The sequence below is a fragment of the Poecilia latipinna genome, unplaced genomic scaffold (assembly GCF_001443285.1).
Source record: "Poecilia latipinna isolate Pla-1442-1.1 unplaced genomic scaffold, P_latipinna-1.0 Scaffold599, whole genome shotgun sequence".
Classification (NCBI taxonomy): Eukaryota; Metazoa; Chordata; class Actinopteri; order Cyprinodontiformes; family Poeciliidae; genus Poecilia; species Poecilia latipinna.
The window spans coordinates 30017-44386 of NW_015113215.1; the positions used below are offsets into that span (position 1 = coordinate 30017).

Here is a 14370-nt window from a genome sequence, read left to right on the forward strand (position 1 = left end):
TTTACTTAAGTAAATTTTTTGAGTACTTTCTCCACCACTGCATTTAAAGACCTGCTGTTGCTGTATCAGGTCTTCTGGTTCTGGTCTGGTTCTGGAACTGCTGAATGCAGTTCCAGAACCAGAACTGCATTCAGCTTCTATGCACCACAAATCTGGAACAAACTTACAGAAAACTGCAAAACACCTGAAACACTGAGTTCCTTTAAATAAAGGCTAAAACCCCACCTGTTTAGAGTTAACTTTGATTAACTGGAACATCGATCAACATATCTGTGTTAATTTTGCTGATTTTGATTGTAGGATTTGACAAAATGTAACGTAATCGGTGACTGTATGATGTTTTATGGTGTAAAGCACTTTGACCTGCATTATTGCTAAAATATAATAATAAACTTGACTTGACTTAAGTACTTGCTGTTACCCTTATATGTATTCTGTGGCAATGTGGACACCCCTATGCTGTATGTTCCCCCAAAGCTACCCCACCGGCACTTCACGATTTGAAGAACCTTCTCTACAGCTGGTAAAAACCCAGCACTCCTCTTGGGGTTTGCTGGATTCTTTCTGAGGAACATCAGACTTCTCATTGTCTGAACTACCACTCCTTATAGAAATATGTATGTTGCTGATTAAAAGCAGGCGATCGGTTGGTGGCGCAGACACAATCCAGATATTTTCGAGCGAAAACTGTAAAGCAATCCATCTTTTGTTGTGGGGGTTTCAAGTAGCTTTCCTGAAAAACGCTGCAGCAGTTAAATAATGTCTTCAGTAATCTAGATATAGTTCTAGATATAATGTATGTGCTAAAGAAAGCATCTGTAAAACAACAAGTGTTGAGTGAAATTTTATCCGTAAGTATATACTGTGATGATTGAGAGGCAGGAAGATCAGGCGTTGATGCTCCTTCTGTCTTTCTCCGCACTGTTCTCCCGCCACACCCATCGTTTCCTGTGGCTGGGGCTGAAGGGAACAGTTGCACCCTGATAAGCTCACTCAGAGAGAAGCCATACATGCTGCCTAATCAGCGGCCTGGACGCTTTCAGTCAACAACAATCACGAGCTCTCATCACGTTTATGCCGATGTCTGTTTTTCTGATGCTTAAGTGCGGTAAAATTCTTCAATATATGGTGTCCCTAATGTGCCATGGCAACAATGGGATCCATATGATGATTTCCAGCTCTTTGCAGAACATTCAGATGAGAAGAAAAGTAGCTCTCTCGTCCGAATGGTCATTTTTCTGTTTTCATAAACGCTCTGAAACCATCTGGAGATGGGGGTTGAATGTTTAGCAGGTGTGTGGATAGTTTACTGCTGTGGGAGCCATAGATCGTTTCACTGTGGGATGTGCAACAGGCATCAGTCAGAACCGTCTGCATATAGTGGAACCCCATGGGACCAGAGGGAAAACTGGAAAATGTGCAGAGAAGCTCAAGTTATGTGCAAGACTTGCTGTTTGGTACCAGACGGCAACCTAGAGTATTTAGGAAAGTAAAAGACTGTTACGCTAACCTTTTTAATTTTTTTGATTGGTGTTGCTTAGAGTACTTTTAAGAAAAATTCAAAAAAATACATGAAATTATTAGAAATTATTGTATTGAAGACAAGAAACATGTTGAAAGGACACAAAAGTACAAAAAGCAATAATTAGTTTTGTTTTTTCCGTTATTAAGAAAACTAAATACACAAGAAGGAATCTCACCTCATCCATTCTGCAGGAAACATCTAAAAAACAAAGAAAGAACGAAAAACAACAACAGATTTTTAAAAAGGACCAAGAAATAAAATATTAACACTTGATTTGCAGTCAACATTCTTTTGGTGAGAGTTGCAACATGAGATCACTCTGGATGGACTTACATAGAAATGTAAATACTGCGGCAAGCCTCGAGTTGATAACCAATTTTATTTGTCCAATTGTTTTCTTAAAATTCATCAAATTATTCTTTAAATATACATTTGCTCTTCTTTGTTTTCGTCATATTTATTTTGAGATACATGCACAATATAATTTATTAAATAAAATCTCACGCAGGTGTTGACCTCCAACAACAACGCAGTGCAAAACAATTCAGATTCACTTCAAAGACTCAAAAAAATATCATGATTTTCCTCCTATCCTTTCACTATTGAACCTTATTGACCCATTTTCTAAGCCCAGTTTAATTTTCTCTTTCCCTCAATTTTAAAAGTCACGTACAAGTAAACAAACATTTCTAGATTAAAATATTTTTTACGGGTTTTTTTTAACCTCTTGGAAGATTTTAGTCCTATGGAAGCCCTAAAATGCAAAAATTTATAATTTCACCTCTATGTATAAGTGACTGATTTTTGTTGAGGTAACTGTGTGATGGAGGCTGCAAATGACAAAACGTGAGGCATCACAAAATGCATGAATCTCTAATAATGTATGTATTCTTATTTGAAATGTAGATTTTTTTTTTTTTTGTATTTCTGGACTTTTTTGACCATTTTCCTGTTGTTTAATTGTAAAAGTAAACATCTGATTGAGAGTCCCCAAACCTTTTCAAGGCTCGGAGTTTGCAGACACATCGTAAACTGTCTATTTTAGGAAGCACTTGCAGCAGAGCAGCTGCACAGAGAGGTGGCGGCGGCAGAGGGAGGGAGGAGGTTTGGTTGCTTTGCAGTGCCGTGGGACTGCTTTGTTTGCTCACATGCAGAGATAAATTGTTGCTTTACTTTCTTGTTTCCTCAATTATGAAGATAAGACAAGGAGCTTCTGATCCCAAGCCAGAATGACGTAGCTCTATACATTTTTCATCCTAGAATTTCTTCTGCTCTACTTGAAGTCTTAAAGACACAGATACATTTTTTTTCTGAAAATGCCAGGATAATTAGAAGCCTTTTGAGAATAATTTATGCTCTAAAAGAGAAAAACAGGCTAATTACTAGATATATGTCTCCTACTTGAAATAAAATTCTATAATAATATACATAGGAAGGAAAACTTCAGCAGCCTGTTGCTGGCTTTAAACACAGAGCCTTCCTGCATTGATGCTGTAATTGCTTTACTATCTTGGTCTTCTTTAAATGACATCTAATTGAGGGGCTTCGCCGCACCCTTTCCTCAAGCGGCTCCATTGAGCAATCAACCTGCAGTGCTATCTCTGCATCTTAATAAAAACTTAAATGATTGGACCACAACCCAGGACTTCCTTTAGACATAGGAAGAGCCAAAGAGGCGTAGGAAGGAGGGGGGGTGTCAGAAGCAGCATCCGACAAAACATCCTGATTCAGCTGATGCAGGGAGGAGGGAGTGGGAATGGGGAAGGTTTCAGAGCACAGGATGTAAGGAGAATGTCTTTTTTTAATGTTGAGGGATGATGGAAAAGTTTAAGAAAGAGGGATGGAATAAAGGAGAAACCGACTTGTCACGCAAACAGCAGAGAGGACAAGGCAGCTGCAAAAAGCCGTGTTCACTCTGTGCAGTGATTAATGTGATGTTGGAGTTAAACCTACTCTGTTCAAAACATCCATTCTGCAGAAGTGGACTTCAGCCAGCAGAAACAAAGATATGTCAAGCTTCTGTCAGCAGTAAAGTACATTTCCTTTGATTAGTAGCAATTTCCTGATTAAATTAAACTCTTTATGGTAGCCAAGAAAGGGGATATATGTTAATACCATGACTATTTATGCATTTAGATGTTTTCTAGGCCAAGCACAAGGACGACTTCTGCATTTTCTGAAGCAATTTGCGTGTGGTTGCATAAAATGTGGATTCCAGTTAAAGGTCACCTGTTGGCTTGGTGATAACAGCCAATTATTTTAAGCTATGATTTGAAAGGTTAAATGAAAGGCTGGGTTGTGAGATTCTCTGGAAAAATGAGGCTTAGAAGATTGCATTCATCACTGACTTTGCTTAATTGAATAGACTGGAAAACATTGAGGTTGATTTGTTTCGGTGTGATTCATGCAGCCCATTTTCTTCTGATTTGTGGTTTCACATGTCTTAGTGATTTGTTTTGCAGCAAATCTGCTGCGGTTTTGAATACATTTTTCAATATAATGTATTCAAATTATTCTTAAATTCTAGTCATCCATCATCTTCAAAAGAAATAAATATTTGAAATCAGATAGCTTTATTATGCACATAAAGCTTTTTATACACATGAGCTTTATGTGTATAAAAAGACAAATAACCCTTTCTTTTACTGTCTGACTTTAAATGAGACTAGATATTTTGAATTACGAAAGTTATTTCTATTTCTTGAAGGGTGATGAAAGACGATTTTGTTTTAGAGATATTTTTACTCTCATTAAATTTAAAACATTTCCTTTTTGTTTAGGGGAACTGGCACCTAAATCATATAATTGTTTGGGTATTCTTTCACACTTTTCTAAAAATAGTTTTGTCAACAACCGCTTCTGACTGATTTCTTTATATTTTCTAACAGTATCACATGCAAAGGTGCAACTCTAATTAACTCTAACGTTCAAAAGCTTGAAAAGCCTCTTCATTGGTTCATCCTCAGTCAGCTGGCTTGTGATTAGCTGCCTCTAATTTAAGTAAGAAACACCTGTTTCTTTTTCAAACGTGTATTCGCAGCTAAGAAGTTCAATCTGAAAACTGCATAATTTAATAAAGCATGTGAAAAATGCACAATAGAGCAAAAACGCACACACACACACACACACAAAAATCAAATTAAATCAACAGAATAAATGAGGTTTTGATCAGATTCCAGGAGAACTTATTCCCCTAAAACAACAGAGGAATTAAATTATCTTTTCAGTTAGATTTTATTTTTAACCCAACATCACTTAGCAGATGCAATCAAAATGTTCAAATTATTTCTAAAACTCAGAGCAGTACAGCGTTTCACAACAATATGCAGGGGTGTCAAACTCCAGTCCTCAAGGGCCTCTGTCCTGCAACTTTTAGATGTGCCTCTGCTGCACCTCACCTGAAAATAATAATTAGGTCATTAGCAAGGCTCAGGAGAACCGATCTACACAGGGAGGAGGTAATTAAGCCATTTCATTCCACTGTTTTTTACCTGTGGCACATCTAAACACTGCAGGACAGCGGCCCTTGAGGACTGGAGTTTGACACCCCTGAATAAAGGGATAACTAAAAAAAAACAAAAAAACAATTTAAACTACAATACATCTGTAGAAAACACAAGAAATACTCCACATGCCTGCGGTAGGATCCACACTGAGAGGTTGGGCTGGTTGTGCCACTGCTGTAAATTTATATTTCATCATGAAGCTTCACAACAACTTGTTTACCAAGCCAGTTTCCCAGTTGTTATTTATGACAAGACTATTCAGTCTGCAGCAGACATTTATAATTATGTAGCCAAAATTACTACATGTGAAACTCTTCTCTCTTTCTCTATCAATTATTCTCCCACTAAAGGTCCATCCTGCCTAAAAAAATAAAAATAAAAAAAATACAGTCCCATTGCAAAAACATTCAAAGTCCTTCATAACCTTTTTCAAAATGTCACATAGCAAGACAAAACTGCTGTATTTTAGTAGGATTCTGCATAGACTCACATAATGTAACAGATAGTTGTGAACTGTAGGGAAAAAATGTTATTTACCAACTAATATTGATGGTGGTGGCAGCATTATGCTTTGTTAGCAAAGACAGGAAACCCTTAGAGTTGATGGAAATATCAATGAAGCCAAATATTGGGAGGAAAACCTTTTAGAAGTTGCAAAAAATCTGGGATGGAGGTTCACTATGTAGCAGGGCAGGATAAATGTCAGGATTTGAAAATGTATCTTCTCAAATGGTCTCCATCCAATCTGATTGAACTGTTCTGTAAAGAACAACCGGAAGCGATTTCAATCTCTACACAAGCAAATCTGAGGATTGATACACATCTCAAACCTCTTACAGCCTTAATTTTTGTTTTATTTGTCAAAATGTTTAAGGCCATGTATTATTTTGCTTCCGGTTCAGAAAATATGCATGGCTTTGAGTTGTGTTAAACTTTTTTAACAAGAATGTTAAAAAAGCAGCAGCTGGGATGAAATGGCTAATTTAGGATATTTTTTTTAAGTCAAACACTCAAACATGCATATAATATGCTGATCAGTTTGAATTGGTTTTACTTGTTTTATTGCTGAAAGCTGTTTTTCCTGACTGTGCTATTTTTCCACATTAATAAACTGGAATTAAAACCGTAACAGGTTTAAGCTTGGACTGAATTAGATTTTAATATAACTGTATTGAACTGTTTTATTTTCTGTTTCCTACTTTTGCATAAAATATATTTCCTGCTTTTAACAGACGATGTACCAGAGAGTAGTTTATCTTAAAACTAACTGAAGAGGTTGCACATTTATTAGAATCCTGTTTGTGAAATAACTTTGGATTTAACTGAGCTGCACATTTTGCATCCCTTGCAAAAAACAGTCATGTTTGAAACTACTTGCGAACTCAAGGTGAACTCTTCAGATGAAAGGGATGAAATTGATTTACATTTTGATGGGGAAATCAAGGCCTGAACTTCTGTCCGTGAAGACTTCACCTATTGAATATTATGTCAGAGATTTCCTGAAGCAGGAATGTGTTTGCCGTCTGCTGAAATAATGAGCTGTAAATGACTGACCCTTGCATGACCACCACCATTCCTGAGTGGAGTGCATAGATTTGGTTGCTGCGTCTGCTAATGGCAAACAGATTTACCAAGATGAGAGGGAGGAATTTTCACTCCATCTTTTGCGCAAATGTCGACTATTGCAAATGTCTTCGTCAGATTACCGGGGCAGCAGAGATAAGCACTTGTAAAGACCCCTGGGTCTTGTTTATTATTAGGGCGAGTGTGGGAAATGGTGTTCGGCGAGTGGCAAGGAAAACAGACGATCTGGAAAAACTAATGCGTTGCTCTCATGCAACATTTGTCTGGCTATTACGCCTCCCCCGCGAGATAGCACTCTGGGATGTATAAGTTGTTGGTGCTGTTTTCCCAGGTATCAATTTTCAATTTTCCTGTGTGAGGAAATGTGGAGAACGAAAATTGAGGCACAAAAGTCAAGCTTTTAAAAACAAAAATGGCTCTGAGAATGTAACTGCACTAATCTCTCATGATGGTTCAGTTACGCTACTGTTTTAATTAGCATTACCTTATTGCTCCGCACTTTAATGTCATTCTTCTATGTTTTTCTAACATTATATATTGCATAAAATGAAAAAAAGCTAAATTACAAAAGGAGTTATTTATTTAAGATGTATTATGTAGCATGTTTATTTAGTGTGTAAGAGCTCCGGGACATCCTGAAGTAAATTAATAAAAATATCAACATGAAATTCAGTATCCAACACATTAATTAGTATTAAAAGTCTATATACGTCATAGTTTTTCACTGCATACTGGAGAACTGGCTGTTTAGAGCATGGGATCACTCACAACTAAAAAAACAAACAAAACAAAACAGAATGAATATGTTATCACTACCACAGAGAGCAGCTTAGCATAATCCATAACCCTACTGACTATCAGGAGATGTAGATCTATAAAAGTTTGGAAAAATCTATGTGAAGTTTGGTGTATAAACTTGGATTGTTTTCCTTGTTTTTTGTGTGCTAATCAATGTTTTCCCATATGTTGTGTTTCGTCCCCACCCTTTAACCATTTCCTCATTGGCTCCATCCCTAACTGTTTGTTTAATGTACATTTGTTTGAGGTCCGCACTGATTTAGACAAGCCATCAAGCCGACTGCGGCTTAGAAAAAGAAAAACGCCCGTCGCCCCCGATGGATGACGTGAACCAGCATCCTGAGAGAGTCCAGTCTCTGGCCAGCGGTTGAACTCAAACCCATCACATCAGCTCACTAAAACAACAACCTCAGTGTCACAAAAATGAATTTTAGGAAGCGTTGGGAGCACAAAGGCCCCATAACGTCTACCCGATCCATTGGTTATAAGATTTTCAAGACAATATAGGGAAGTAAGAGCTTACTGTAGCACCAGCTACAATACTGAGAGTAAAAAAACCTCAGGCTTGCAAATGTTACAGTCTCCCTTCCTTGAAATCTTTATCAGTGATTGCCATCTTCCATTCCATCGGCATGTGACAGACGGGATCTGCATTGTTGCAAGCTGTGTTGGAAGCTCAAGAGGCGAGCTGAGTGGCGTGTTACCAAGTTTTATTCTGCTGCTCCTACAAACCTTCATTGAAAGGAAGGAAACTGTGTGATCGCAGCACACAGAGGCCTTTTTGATTGCTTCTCCAGGAGGAACTCTCTTCATACAGGTGATCAGGTGTAAAACATGACAACCGAAACCTGGGGTGGGGGGTCCTGTTAGGAAAATTATGAAAGTTTTTCATCCTGTTTCAACCCTGTCTTGTGTCTTTTGCATCCTCTGGCTATTTTTTTCCTTGGATTGTTCTGTAATTAGCTCCATGCATCTTTGCATCAACTCTGACGCTGGTGAAGATAATTATCACCACAGCGTGACGCTTCTGCCACCATGCTTTACTGTGTGCATGGTAATAAAGTTTATTGCTTGTAAGTCAAAAGACTATTTAGCTTCTCTCATTTTGAATACTTAAATATTCAAATCTTGGGAAGTTGCTTTGTTATCTCACCCTACTTTTAAATTTGTCCTGTGTGCTGGTTTCTCTTTGTTTGTTTACTTTTCTCTAACAAACCACTGAAGCCTTCAGAGAACAGTTTGATTTATAACTGAGGAGGAAAAATTAGACACAGACAGACGTCATCTCATGACTGCAGGATTTTTAACAACAAATAAATTTTGTGCATTTTATTTATGGGTTTCTAAGTAAAAACAAATGCACAGAACCACTTTATTTTTGATTAATTACATAAAATCCCAATAAAATGCATTGAAGTTTGTTCATAAAAGATGTAGAAAAATTCTAAAAAAAAAAATCTATTATTGCTGTTATTGTTAATCTTATTTTCTATAAATAATTTTTTAACACTTTGATAACTTTTTGTTTTTGTGTTATGCTGCTGTTACACCTGAAATTCCCTTTTATCATAGAACAAAGGCTGTTTTTATTTTTTTTTTCTATTCTTATTCCTGTCATTTTAGAAAAAGCTTTTATCATCTTTTAGTAGCAACAAGCTCTAACTTTGACGGTCAGTTTCATGTAATATCACACCAGAAGTAATCTGAGCTGAACACGTTTATCATTTTATATTTTGCTGCATTGAGGCCTGAAATATTTGGCGTGTTCCATCGAGACGCAGCTCTTTTTCTTTTGGCTTCCTTTTTCCGGTCCAAAGGGACGGTGATGTAGCGAGATAGCAGCATAGACTAAATTAACTGTCTTCAGTCTGGGCATGCTGATGTAACTGATCTGTCTGTGTCTTCCTGCCTGTGGAAATGCCTTTTTAGAGCGACCACCAACTTATTATCCTTCTTTTTGTTTACTTCCATCTATTTTTTTTTGCTTCTATCTTTCTTAAAGTTATTTAATATAACTAGTCTGCTTAGTATCTAGATCCCCTTGCTTGCAGTAGAGCTCCATCTTTACATTTAACTTGGCTTAACCTCAAAAACCTCAAAAATAAGCCACTATTTGCTGCAGGAATTAAATAGGTAACAGTTATGAAAACCAAAATATTGAATAACGTGTCATTATTATTATTGTTTTTTTTTTTTGGCAATTTTAAACAAAAACAACAGAAAAAACAGTTTGGGACGCCTAGCTGACGCCAGTCTCGTAAACATTTTCTGGCTCTGGGACTAACTGTTGAGGCTTGCTGCTGCACAAGATAAGCCCCACAGGATGGCAAGACCAGCCTTATCGAGACCCACCAAAACCAGAGGACCTTTGCTATCGCCGGACCCGCTGGCAGACAAAAAAAACTCATCCCCCTTATCTCCACTCTGCTCCAACTCGGCCACTCGGTCCACTCCCAGCAGGTGCTGATCTCATTTTGGCAGAAACAGGAACTTTGCATAATGTTTGACTGTAATAGGTGAAGAGAGACTTTTTTTTTGGCAAGCATGGCGGGGCTGCAAAAGCTCAGGGCAAGTGTTTATTTTAAATGGGAGACGTCTGTTATCGCATGGAAAGCGGGTTAATTTCAATACAATGGCGGTGAGTTTTACCATGTGGTAATAGGAAATGTAATGTTGAAGTTTGGATGGATTATTTCATGAATGAGAATGAAAACAATTAAAATGCAGAGAGGAAACTTGAGATTTGCTTGTTGCTGAAAGAAGCAATGATTTAGTCAGTAAAATAATTCCCTCATTAATTAGATGTATTTGAATTAGAAGTTTTATTTTCCTCCATTTTTGAAGAGGATAGCTATTTATTTTACACATTTTGAAGTAACAAGTGGTCTCGATAACAGACCGTATCCAGCTTTGTTTTTCTTTCCTCCCCACCTCTGTTAAATAACCCTGTCATATCTGCTGTCCTTCCTCTCTGTGAGTTTGCACCTCACAAATTGTCAAAGCACCTGCCCCTGGAGGCTGTGTTTGTTCAAAGGGTTACTGTGCCAAAGCACATTTCCCCTTTGACCTTTGCTAATTACTGAGCAGCTCCAAAAGACAGGAGTTACGAACCAGACTCTTCTACTTCCGTCTGTAGCACAAAGAGGTCTCACCTTTTATGCTGGGTTAATAACCAGCAGATTTATGCAGAGAGTGTCTTTATTGAAACTGATGGGTGAGTTAGAGTACATGCGACTTTAAGATAATTTGATTGGTGCATCTGCAGGAGGCGGGAGTCCAGGAGGTGGCTGCAGGCCGACCGCTGCTGAGGCTTGGGACAGCTGCTTTGTTGGTCATTACAGTTTGGCTGCAAAATAAAAAAATTAAACTATAAATTCTGCATTTTCCAAAATATTTCTTGCTATCATGGTTAAAAAACAACAACAAACATCTATAGCACAAATAGTTTGCTCCATATATACCTCCATAAATATCCTCAGCATATATTTTTGCACTTACTGCAGAGTTTGTTGTCACAGGCGCTGGGACAGTCACCGCAGGATGTTCCTGACTTGTAGGGATTAGTCAAATTGTAGTTTCCTCTGCAAAACAGGCAATTGATAAATATGATCATTTTAGCTTTTGCTCCGCGGTGAAACAGCATGCAATTTTGAAAAGGAGTCATCTGCATTGTAAAGTGCTTACGGTGGGCAGTAGTGGCAGACGTAGAAGTATTTGTATGTGGAGTTGGGGCAGTAGGCCATAGCGCAGCCAATATTTTTGGAGGTGGCCCAAACAACCTGTGCACAAAAAAAAGGAGACGCTGTTCAGCACTGTGTTTTCAAAGTAAAGTGGCCCATTTGTGTGCAAACTAATCAGAATAGGAAACTATGAAGACAACCGCACCTGCGTATAGTGTCCCACCACTCCTCCGTTGATGGATCCGACTCCGTAGCGGAAGTTGGCCACCTCGTTGTACCAGGCCTGGATGGCGTTGGACCAGGAGTTCTTGAAGCTGGCCATGTAGAGATTCTCCCCACAGCCGCTGGCTGCCGCCAAACACAACATCAACATCATTTTTGCTCAATCCATGAACCACACTTTCTAATTTCCTGCTTCTACGTTAAATTATTATTGTCCAGAAAGTTTGTTTTGAAGAGATGTGGCTGTTATATCACAAGATCAAATGAGTAAATATTTATGAGAGGGATAAAAAAAAAAAAGATGTCAAGATTTCTAAAACTGTAGTTATCCACTACGACTTACCATCATCCGTTATTTTTTTAACGTTGATAAATATTCTGATAAAAGAGTGCATGCTTAGACAAATTTACTATGTTTATTTTGGAATAAAGGTCTTTATCGAACTAATCAAAGTTCTGATCAAACTGGAGTACAAGCATTTGCTTCATAGTTAATTTCTGTAATTACTGAAAATGCAAACTTAAGTTCTGTCTGAGTTACTATCATATATATTAGGATATATTTTTCTTAAGTTCAAAAGATTAAAGTTAAAGTTAAAGTTACATGAGTTCAATCAGGATTGTTCTGCTACTGCTGTCCTACTCTAATCTTTTAGCTAGTTTGCTTATTTATGGTGACTCTCCAACAAGGCAGATCTCTTTTTGAACACGGAAGCAAATCCTAATGTTATACAGAGAATATTAATATTAAGTCTAGGTGCTTCTGTGAAAAATGAAAGAAAAAAAGCACTATTATTGCCATTGATCAATGCTGGAACCTTATATTTCCTGTATTTCTCTATATTTATGTATCTATGTCATGTTTTAAAATGTTCTCAAAAGAAATATGGACTCATAAGACACGTAAACATATGCCTTGAATGTCTTAAATTAAATATTCTTTACATATTTTACACATGTGCAAGTCTTGCATGTAAACAGAGATGTCTGGTGCCACGATGAGCTTACTGCTGATGACTCTGGAGCTTGCAGGGCTGTGTTTCATGGAGCAGGTTGCTGCCCATTTCTCAGCATTGGTTGCAGCCTCTTTGTTCCAGCTCTGCAGAAAAGGCAGAAATAAAACCTAAAGAGGTACACAAAACTTCTCCAACAACATTTAGATGACCAGGTCTTCCTAGTTTTTTATTTTTTTATGTATTGCAGTGAAAACATTTTATATTTAAAACTGAGAGCAATGTCATTCATTCATTACAAATTCTTCAAAGGGAGAATTTGTTGTCTTCCTGTGTGGGGAAATGATTAAACCAGAAAGCCTCAAAGACTTAGATGGCAATATCAGCAGCAATAAGCTCCTAATCATTTTCTTTTCTGTTTCATTTGTTTTACCATTTTCATCATGTTGCTGGCAGTAGGTTGGACACCTCTCCTCAGAGTATTATGCTTGTTCACGATCTCAGTCTGCTCTGTTGAAGTCGTGCGTGTGATGCCTAAAAAAAAAAAAAAAAATATATATATATATATATATATATATGTGTGTGTGTGTAAAAGCAAAAAAGAGCTTTTACATATAGTAGAATTTCAAATAATACAACTTTATAAATTGCAGTAAGTACTCACCCTCTGTCAGGTGTAATTTTTAGAGACAAGGGAGGAAAAAGTTATTATTCCTTGCAAGATTAATGCTTTAAAATGCTAATATAAAATGTATATTCTATTTACTCACCTCTGCCAAGGTGCCAGGCACCTGAAGGGCAGCAGTAAAACCAAGGATACACAGGAGGTAAAAAGAGTGCATGGTTGTGGCTAATTTAGGAATTGTCCAAGTTGAAAACCTGCAGATGTGACTTTTATATGTGCAACACCAGGGTGGCATGTGATGACTGAATACATAAATTCAAGTTCATTCCAGTTTTTAAGAAAACAACCAAACATCAGATAACACAACACCTGTGAAATACCCGGGGTGATAAAGAGTCTGGTTTTCTGCTTTGGTATTGCAGAGGTCCCACTGAACAAAAAATACAATATGATATCCAAACTTGACACCGATAATGCCATAGTTTATTAATATCCACAAACATGCCGGAGCCAATCAGCAGTCAATTTGTAAGAGGCGGGGAACGCCCTGAATGGTCAGCCAAGGTCGCCACATTATGTAAAATGTTTAGGTTTGTTCCCAGATAAGTTTTTCTGTGTTTTTCCTAATCCTAATTAATCATTTTCCAGAAATTGTAAATGTTTAGGGCTGAAATGATTAATTGGATTCATCATGATGTATCACGATGAATCGGTTATTGAAATAATTGTCAACAAATTTATTAAGCAATTAATCATTAACTGGAGCATACAGACTTGGGAAGAAAAGGTATTTTGCTGAAAAACAAAATAACACATTCACAGCAGTAATTGGCCACAACTGCACAATACATATTGACAAGATAACACCTTGTCAATATATTTACCCAAAACCTCCTCAGGTGACATTGTTTTAGCTTCACCTGATCCAAATTCACTAAAGGAATGCTATGCTGTTGCCTTTTAGGCAATAAAATTATTATTATTGTATTTAAAAAATGAATCGAATTATTTATTTGCATCATTATTGCATTGCTGATACTGTATTAAAAGGGTTTAGTAATTTAAAAAACAATCTGTAGAAAGTGCCATTTAAAAACAAATCTGATTAATCGATTAGTACTTAAAGTTAAACCTGGCAAAAAAAAAAATAAATCGGGCAAATTACACAATTTTGTTCACTCAAAATTAAGTGATATTGAATTTTGCTCCATGCATTCAATAAAGCGGTGCTCTGTAATTCACTGATGCAGAGTTCAATGCTACAAAGCATGTGTGCTTTGTGTTGATCTGCTCCCCTCCTGTGATAAACACTTGTAGGTGCAACCTGCAGTGCGCATGCGCAGACATTCACAGACCCCCATCGCAGGTTTGGAGGGTGAGCATCATCATCCTCCATCCAAACACACGCACACGCACGCAGAGGGAGGGATACCTTCGGTTTGTTTCATTTATTTCTGCCCTCTTTCCCCTCCCGCCC

At 37.4% G+C, this 14370-nt stretch overlaps 2 protein-coding genes across 4 annotated transcripts in view; one reads left to right on the plus strand and one right to left on the minus strand.

The window, feature by feature from the left end:
- Positions 1 to 9704: 9704 nt before the first annotated feature.
- The window catches only part of LOC106953710 (macoilin-1), a 24962-nt gene continuing 20296 nt past the window's right edge, over positions 9705 to 14370 (plus strand). The window contains exon 1 of one of the 3 annotated variants that reach the window (XR_001426247.1): positions 9705 to 10051. Coding sequence is in view for 1 of the 3 variants with exons in the window: in XM_015042661.1 (XP_014898147.1) it covers positions 9999 to 10051 (53 nt within the window). In the remaining 2 variants the exon portion in view is untranslated. Of the gene's footprint in view, positions 10052 to 14291 lie in introns of those variants that run through there. The other 2 variants (XM_015042661.1, XM_015042662.1) reach the window with 2 other exon arrangements.
- LOC106953712 (cysteine-rich venom protein TEL1) lies at positions 10200 to 12795 on the minus strand. The gene is made up of 6 exons (XM_015042665.1): positions 12702 to 12795; positions 12324 to 12414; positions 11299 to 11441; positions 11098 to 11192; positions 10912 to 10994; positions 10200 to 10759 (listed from the first exon to the last, which is right to left on the minus strand). The coding sequence occupies exons 1-6, from the start codon at positions 12711 to 12713 to the stop codon at positions 10749 to 10751; spliced, it is 435 nt and encodes a 144-aa protein (XP_014898151.1). The 5' UTR covers positions 12714 to 12795; the 3' UTR covers positions 10200 to 10748.

Excerpts from the sequence above, each read along its gene's own strand:
- LOC106953712 (XM_015042665.1), bottom strand. Across the intron at positions 11,442-12,323 it reads AAGCTCCAGAGTCATCAGCA|CCAGCGGCTGTGGGGAGAAT; the intron begins GTAAGCTCATCG and ends GTTTGGCGGCAG. Across the intron at positions 10,995-11,097 it reads GTCTGCCACTACTGCCCACC|AGGAAACTACAATTTGACTA; the intron begins GTAAGCACTTTA and ends CCTGTTTTGCAG.